Here is a 9137-nt window from a genome sequence, read left to right on the forward strand (position 1 = left end):
CCACTAACTTTCTGTAATGGCTCTTTAATTTGCAGAAATAGTTTTAAAAAATAGGAGCAAATGGACCAATTGCAAAACTATAGTTAGTTATAATTTCGATCATATTCAGTCTGAAAGCTGTCATCCCTCATACTGGGTAGCCTAATTGACTTATTATAATGTAGGTTACATTTTGTTGTCACCTTACCTCCTTACTTTTCTATTTGGGATGTCCAATATTAAATGCTAAATGTATTATTTGAGTCCTTGGTTGGTTATTGTTGTTGTTTGGTTGTAATCTGTCATAAGGAGACATACATGTAACACATATACGCCACTATGACACAGACCACCTCAGCATGAAGTAATCTATCTAGCCCATACAATCTGCACTTGATTAATAAGACCATTACTGATTTCAAGGATGCGATTACGTTTTTTCAGCAACAATGTTTTAAAGTTCCTCATTATCATTGAAAGGTTTACTCACTCAACTGATCAGGTCTGATCGATTGTGCGCATTGATCGCTGCGTGCTGCGTCACAAGTCACGCGTGTTTTTAAATCTCCGGCGGGTTTTCACCACGGGATTAGCCGTCATAACATCGCTGATAGGGGCCAAAGGCAGAACCACCTCTTTGATAGGCGGCTAAACATTAACCAGACCAGTGTGTTTAACTGTTGCGCGTCCAAATAACTTTACACTGTACAGGTCAACATGGCGACGACTACTTCTGTGTGGTCCAAAGGACAAATGTTGTCAAGGTATTCTGTGAGTATGCACCGCGCGACCAGGTAAAGACTTTTATGTGCCGTTATAGTTCATAAGTATTCATTAAGAGATGCTAGCGGTAATATTTTGAGGCCTAACACGTCTAAGTAACTTTATATTTGTCTTCACTCAACTGTAACACACTTTATTGGCTAAATGCAAAGGTAAATCAATGTGTGCGTGTGTTACATTATGCTCAATACATTTTATGTAACTTAAGACATCATGGTCATTATTAATAAAATAACCAGGCAGTGTCATGCGCTTCAATCATTTGGTGGACCGCTGAACTTTGTCCTGTAAAGCTGCACTAACTGTAACCACCACTGGTTAACAACTTATCTGTGCCTCCACACTGTCTGCATGCGTTTCCTCTGTGGCTGGCTGTGTTCAAAAATCCACTTTCTGGCTTTGAATAGTAGTTTTGTTTTAAGTTTGAGGGGGAGCCATGGGAAATTCTGATTATAGTTCCCAATTAAAGCAATTGGCCCTTAAGGTTATTAAAAAGAGAATTCTTACTGACCTTGAAAGTGTGTGCATTTTAGAATAATAGCCTAAAAAATTCCTTAGAAAGTGTTTGTGCATTAACAGAGGACCTTGTGCCAAGTTAAGTAAACATATGCCCACTATAGCTCCTTAATCCATAAGTGGGCATATACCAACTATAGTCTTTCATTCAAAACTCTGTACCCTGTGAAAAATTCTGAAATTGAAGTTAATGTTGACATTGATGCAGCTTTAAAATGGTTTCAAAATTCTCATTCTCATTCATTATTAAAATGTCCTTGGATTTGATGTCCAGCTGAGTGTGGGAGCCATAAATAATTAAGTTATACCTTGATGTAGACGTATACTGGTTGTAATTTTACTTCAATGTCACTACTATTGTCCTTACCAGTTCAGTTTCTTTAGGACAGGCTTGAAGACACAATGGATTCAAGTATTAGTTCTCTGTTCTGTGACTTTGAGAGACAGTTATTAATGTTCAAATACAAATTCGAGCCTCTTAGATTGTAACAATAGCTCCTAAAGTGAATGATATTCCCTCTTTTATCCAGTCCAGAGTGGGTGAAAAGAAGTTTTATGCTGAAGACACGAGCTATGGCATTCACCCACTCACTCATACAGTATGCATGTTTTTCATATCAAAGGATATTAGCGTGACTATCTTTTAGCTCATATGTCATGCATATCTCCACGTTCCTTTTAAGTTTGTCTGTTTTAAATATGAACAACTTCTCTGATTTCTGTTGTTGCTCTGAGCCTTTGTGAAACTTTCTTTCATCTTGTTTCTGTGTAGGAGGTTTACAGAGAGCGGTGACAAAGGCTGGTTCCGTTCCTTGTTTGTGCACAAAGTCGATGCCAGGAAAGATGCCCACTCCAACCTGCTGTCAAAGAAAGAGACCAGCAACCTGTATAAAATTCAATGTAGGGATAAGATCTTTTTCTTACTTTGAAGTGACAGTTTATCTTCTTTAGTTGTGGACTTGCAGAGGGCAACACAAGTGAATGTGATACAGTTACATAATATAATGAAATAGATTCTCTAGAAGTCCGTGATCCATTTGTCTCTGTAGAAAACAGTTAAATAACTGATGTTTATCAAATTCAATCCATACTGGCCTCAGTGACCTCCATGGAATAACTGAAAGTAACATGAGAGACAAGCACAGGACTGCACTGTAACAAGTTCTTTGTCATCATACATATTGTACTATACTGGCTGCAACAAGTTATCCTAAAATAGTGTGTTGTAAAGTTTTCATGGCCACATCAAAACAATTTATCTGGTTTTCTTTTGAGTCCGTGGTGATAACTGTGTCTGTCTCTTGAAGAGAAATCTATCAGTCATTGAGCTTTGATCTTTTTCTGGCATACTTCACATCACATCGTGGGGATTTCAATTTGAACACTCTAGCAGCCGTAGCCTATTACCTGTTGAAAGTGAATCAGTTTTCTACATAGAAGTCTTTGCCGAATTGGAGTGTGAAATTACTTTGAAGAATTTGATTGTCTTGTCTTTAAAAAAAAAAACAATTTTTGATAAGTCTTTCTCTCTTCTTTTTTTTTCCAGTTCACAATGTCAAACCAGAATGCCTGGAAGCATACAACTGTCTAGAGTGAGTGTGATCGCTGCTTTAAAACCTTCCGTGTATTAACTCTACCAATCAAGTTATTTTTTCAATAATACAATAGTCTGGCTCACGGGATAACCACTGCTTAAGCATAACTTGACATTCAGTCGGGCCCTTCTGCTATCTATTTTGTAAAGGCATTGTTACTGCATCTGGGGTTTAGTGATTGGTTAAAAAAAGATCCCAGATCCCACATTTACAAGATGTACCATAGTATTCTTGTTGAATCATAAGACTAATTTGGCATAAAAATTGAACTCATGTCTTTGGGTGCAACGGCAGCGAGTTGGATAATTCTGAACTTTATGCTCCCTGAGTTCCCTCTAGTTGGTCATTGTGGTGAAGTGACAAACAGCGTGTGAAGAATTTGTATTTTCTTTTATGCGGCCCGTAGGGCTGAGGTGCAAAACAAGCTCCATCAGGACCAGGATTACCCATGCGAAGTGGTCGGAAGCTGGAATACCTGGTACGGAGAACAGGACCAAGCTGGTAAGCAGCAGTGCAAAATGTAAACAGAAAAAATGATTAAAAGATGATGAAAATTGTCACCTCTAGTTGATCAGTCACTGTTTGTGCAGAGGACTGGATTCATTTTTCTGTCTCAAGTCCACATGAACGACATCATTAATATAGTGGCAGCAGTTTGGCTGTAAATTGTTTGGCAAAGCATCACAGAAAACACTCACTGCCAACACCCCTCCATCTGCTTCTGATCATTTACAATACATTACGTCGCTACATTAAGATCATTCAGTGACAGCTAAAAGTGCTCCTGTGGTGATGAAGTAACTGTATCTCCTGGTTGTGTGCGTGACATCAGTTCTTACACAGTGCTATAGTGACATCTGCTGGTTTGTTTCTTGCAGTGCATCTATGGCGATACAGAGGAGGCTACCCAGCCTTGACTGAATGCCTGAAGAAGCTGAACAATAACCAGGTTCACTGTGACCTGTTTGTTTATCTTGACTTTGCAGAATTTTAGTTCACACTTGAGCAATGGAAAAGCTTTTTTATAATATTTGTATCTCTTTTCAGGAGTATTTAGAGTTTCGGAAAGAGAGGGCGAAAATGTTGGTTTCAAGGCGAAATCAGCTCCTCCTGGAGTTCAGTTTCTGGAATGAACCCTTGCCCAGACCGGGACCCAACATCTATGAAATGCGCACCTATAATCTCAAGGTCTCATATACATTACATATATTAAAATCTCTATATTTACTCGTATTTGAATATTACTTCATATATTTTAATTTGAAATATTCAATATTTTAATATTTTTACTTTGCACAGTCAATCGGCCGGTTCTCTCAGTGGTGAAACTTGCTCTCAGTCACAAAATGACCTACAGTTGCAATCAAAATTATTCAGCCTGTCGGGTGTACACATAAAACATTTCTTATGTTCTAGTTATTGTTTTATAAATCACATTTTATGAGTAGCATAATCAAATTGATAGTGTTATTGTGTTTTATAATCTTTCTGAGTAGCTATGTCATTATTATCAAACCAGTATTTAATACTGCTGTTTTTAAATCACTAACAAGTATGTAAGGCAGCACAAATATGGATTATTACACTTTCTTTGAATATTTACCATAGCTTTTTGATATATTGATTAGTTAATATCTAATAGGTTAATGAGTTTGAATACATTTAATTTGAAACTGTATGTAACAAAACATTTAGAATAACATGGCAGCCCCCCCCCCCCCCCATCAACTGAGGGGAGGAACCGTATTGTATATATTCAGAAGCTTGTTCCTGTAACGCTCCAAATAGATATTTGTCTATGTAATATACTGTAGTATCACTGTTTCACTCATTGTTGGGGGTTATCACTGCCATTTCACGTTTTTTTAATTTCTCAAATTGTTACACATTTGCATACTTTTGTGCTGTCTGTTGTCTTAAAGGAGTAATGCAGTTCTCCCTATCTCTCTCTTTAGCATACTTGATAAAGTGCTTCAAAACATAGATATGATAAGATCCGTGTGCAACCAATGAGAGAAACAACAAGTTCTTCCTGCATGTGACCAAATGTGGCACACCAAGTTTGTTGGTCTGTGTAAAATAAACAAGCCAGGTTGTATTTCAGTTTTAAACTGTGCTAACACTTTACCTCTTTAAAAACGTTTCAGCCAGGAACTATGATTGAATGGGGAAACCACTGGTGAGGCTCAACAAGCTTAATTTGCTTAAAATATGGATTATATCAGTTGCATGTACTTTTTCCATTCCAAACATCAAGTATTACAGGTGTCCAGGTGATCATTACACTCCTGAAAATTACAAGTCTTTTAACAGGGCGAGGGCAATCCAGTACAGACAAGAAAATAATGAAGCAGTGGGTGGGTTCTTCTCCCAGATTGGCGACCTATATGTTGTTCATCATTTGTGGGGTGAGTATGTAACCACCTCAGATATATTGTGTTGGGTGTTTGGGGGCGTAAGCAGACTTTAATGCCTCTCCTAAAGGAAATGGTAACTAAATAACCACTGAATCTGTAAAGGCAGTAGCTAGTTAAAAGTGACAGCGACAGTATTGATGTTATGTGATTTAAACTACATGTACAAAACATTTCATTTACTCACATGGCCAGAAAACAAATGTAGAAAATCAACTTTTTGAATGGCACTGATAAAGTAGTTTTACACTTAGCCAGTTATTGTTGTTTAATGATATGCATCTTTGACCTGTATTCAAGTGATGTAATCAAGCCAACACAGTGAACTTCTGTTCCATTAGATGGAGAATATCACAAGGTATCAAACTACCACAGATAGATGTGGACAGAAGTTACATGAGCAGCAGAATAATAAGCCCTATGTATAAATGTTCTTTGACCCACAAAATAGGCATTTTAAATATCCCTTCTATAGTGAGATAACTATATAAGCCTTACCTGTTTAGATGTAGATGGATGGTTTGATTTTAATGGGATTTTTATAACTTTGCAAAATAAGCTTTCGGTATACTGTAGCTGCTTACCCCCTCTGTGGCTCATCAAATTAAAAAAGGGAAACATTTGTTTTTCTTAGGCTTCAGCTACGAAGGTAATAAGATTATTTCTGCTTCCACAGTGCTCTGAAAAAATATTTGTACAGCCAAAACTACAGTTATAAAGTCTGAAATCAATTTCTTAAGAATATTGAAGCTAAATGTTTTATAGGAGAGTAGCTTGAATTCATTCACATGTAATGTAATATATGGTTTTGTTACTTGTATTTTCAGCTTATGGAAGCCTGCAGTCCCGGGATGAGACCAGGAACTCTGCCTGGCTGAAGGAAGGATGGGATGCAAATGTGTATTATACAGGTAGGAGAGATGCAAAACAACCGCACCTATTTTCCCAGGGAAAAAAGGTTTCAGCCAAAGGTCATGTAAGCCAGTATTTGTAGTGTAATAATAGGCTTTGCAAGAGGGATTTGCATCAAATTGACGTTGTGGTTTAACTTTTTTGGGTGCTAAAATAATTGTCTAGATTGGATTGCAGATATGAGCGATAACCACGCAGGAAAGCAACATGCATAATTCACAGAAACACAAGAGGAAGCGGTTCAGACAGAAAACTTGGTTATTTGAATATAGTTTATAATAAATGTTTACTGGACTATTACTCCCTGTGAAGTGCTATGAGCAACAGTATAGGAAGTGATCAGTGAAGGTCCTCCCCAGGGACGGTGGAGAGGGGAGCCCATAGGTGGATGCCGAGGAAGTATAGGGAGCAAACTAAATTTTTTTTATCAAGAACAATATTGTAGCAGCAAACTGAGTTAGGCACAGGGTTATATACAATGTGAGTTACAGTAGCATATTGGGGAGGACTTCAAATATATACAGAAAATGATGATGCATTGCCAGACAGGCTTGGCTTTATTGATAGCGAAGTAATGTTCACAGTATTTATTCTGTGCTCTACCGTAGCTCTATAACACCCATTTATAGCTAGATAGGTGTTTCAACAACCTAAAAGTGTTATCTGGGATTTTAAACATGGTGAACATAGTGCGATGACAGTATTCTAATGATTTATTTAACTCTACTGTGCAATACATGTGCTGATGTGTAACAAGCTGTGAGAAATAATGTAGCTTCAGTTTCAATCATATACTGGTGTAAAGTTGCAACTTGTGAAGTTACCCTTTTATTTATTTGTATCCTTTTGAAATGGACATTTCACATAATTCTTCTAATGTCTTCTTTGAGTAAATGTTTAACTGTTTCCTCAGTGCCCTTGATCAGAAGCATGGAGTCTAGAATAATGATTCCCACCACAAGTTCGCCTTTACAATAAGAAGATGGCTCAAACTGGAAGCATCTCTTTGACTGAATCTCATTCACCTACTGCCAGGGCAACATGTATATTTTTTTATGTGCTGGATGACCTGTATTATGTTTTAAGTGTTTAAACAAAAACCTTTTCTGATTACATATTTGAACAACAGACAGCCAGTCAGGAAAAGTAATTATGCAGTGTTTGTGTACCCACATTTCCAGAAGTTTAGGTCAAAAAATGTTGAAAATGAAATAAAATGCTGCCACAATAAAATGCCAAATTATATACATTACATAACGTGCATGCATGTTACACTATAGAGCGAAAAGTACATGATTGTTTAAAAGGAAGTGTCCTGCTTTTTGTTTTTATTATGAATTTTAGTAAGTGACTATTTCTTTGAAGGAATAGTCTCCACCCAGCCTTTTATGATTGCACTTCTGTGCCTGGATATGAATCACACTGAGCTTCACAGCAGTAACTGTGAAATGCATATTTGATGAAATACACTGTGTCAGACCTCACTTATTATATTAGATAACGGATCATTTCCCTGATTAAAATTGCCTGTAAATGTGTATGAGCTGTTCTGTATTTTCAAAATAAAGCACATGTTCATTGTAATACCCAGAGCCAGTGTAATTAAGACAAAGGATGTTTGAAGGGGACAGTTTCTTACTATAACTGCTGTAAAAGATAACTTAGTTAAACTGAACTGTTTTGATGGGTTTGAAGCTATCCTTGTGATAGTCATTTAATGGGGAGATTTGCTTATGTGCTTTCTTACCAAGAGTTAGATGAAAACTAACTTCATCATTGTTGTCCCATCATTGAGAAGCCACAGCAGTCTTTCACTCCAGCCAGTATCTGCTTAGCTTAGTATAAAAACTGGAAATGGGAAGAGCTACAGCTCTGTCAAGTGGTAATGCAAGATGCCTGTCTGCATCCCTGATGGCCACTCATGAACACACACGTGCATAAATATACAGTATATTCAGTGGCGAATGCTCTAATACTGCAAACATGTCACCAAAAAAAAAGAAGTGGTGAAATATGTACTGCTGTGTGTACATTTTATTGACTAAATACACGCTAGAAAGCATTTTCCAAGTTTTTCATTCTGTTGTTCTGAACTGATCCGGAGACTTTACCGATCCCCAGCGACTTTGTCTTTGTTAAAAACGACTAGCGTTGTGTTTGGCAACTCTGTTCCGTCTCTCTGCGGTTTCTTTCTCCAACGAGCAGCGGCAGCTGTGGAGCTTCTCCCCCCGTCACGATCACTCACACTCACAGGCGGTCACACTTCACAGTAGCCTGGCGCAGCAGCTCCAGCTGGGCCAAGGCCGTTTAAGCAGCCTAGCTCTGCTGCCATTGAGAGGACACTGGTCAAGTCTCTGGAAAGAGACCAAGTTGGTACGACAAGGTCACAGATCATTTTATTGAAAAGAAACGAAGGGTAGAATTTACATATAAATAAATAAGCACATTTATGATGTAGGCCACAAAAAAAAGCCTCTCCTTGAAAGACCAGCAGCCACCATTAAATATATCTATCTATATATATATAGATACTGTACATATTACCTGTATAAAAACCAATAGTTTAAAACTGGTTTTATGGGGGTTATATTGTGCTTCAACCCTGACTGTTAAACCACACCTAGTCGTTTCTATTTCAATTGTGTTGCTAATTTTCTGGGGTATTTAATGGAATATAGGCTATAGGTTAGCTTCGGCTTGAGCCTGTTCCTTTTTTTGGTTATTGATTTGGATTATATTGTGTGAAATGGATTGGTGTAGGCGTGTTTTAATATGCTTTTTTTCTGCTGCATATTCACACAAATTATGGCTTTGTTATTTAAAATGTATAACCAAAAACGGAAAAAATCATTCAATTTGCACACTTTTTTGACATGTTCCCCCAAACTGTGTCCACGTACTTTTGGCCATGTGATGTAATGTTACGTACCTGAATTTG

The 9137-nt window shown here is 37.5% G+C and overlaps 1 protein-coding gene across 1 annotated transcript; it reads left to right on the top strand.

Annotated features, from left to right (window-relative positions):
* Nucleotides 1-696: 696 nt before the first annotated feature.
* nipsnap1 (nipsnap homolog 1 (C. elegans)) lies at nt 697-7177 on the top strand (the record flags this gene model as incomplete). Its single annotated transcript, XM_083912171.1, has 10 exons — nt 697-743; nt 2051-2178; nt 2825-2870; nt 3280-3374; nt 3752-3822; nt 3921-4061; nt 5021-5052; nt 5187-5281; nt 6115-6198; nt 7113-7177. The coding sequence occupies 10 exons, from the start codon at nt 697-699 to the stop codon at nt 7175-7177; spliced, it is 804 nt and encodes a 267-aa protein (XP_083768297.1).
* Nucleotides 7178-9137: the final 1960 nt, after the last annotated feature.

Source organism: Echiichthys vipera (assembly GCF_963691815.1).
Source record: "Echiichthys vipera genome assembly, chromosome: 4".
NCBI classification, from domain to species: Eukaryota; Metazoa; Chordata; class Actinopteri; order Perciformes; family Trachinidae; genus Echiichthys; species Echiichthys vipera.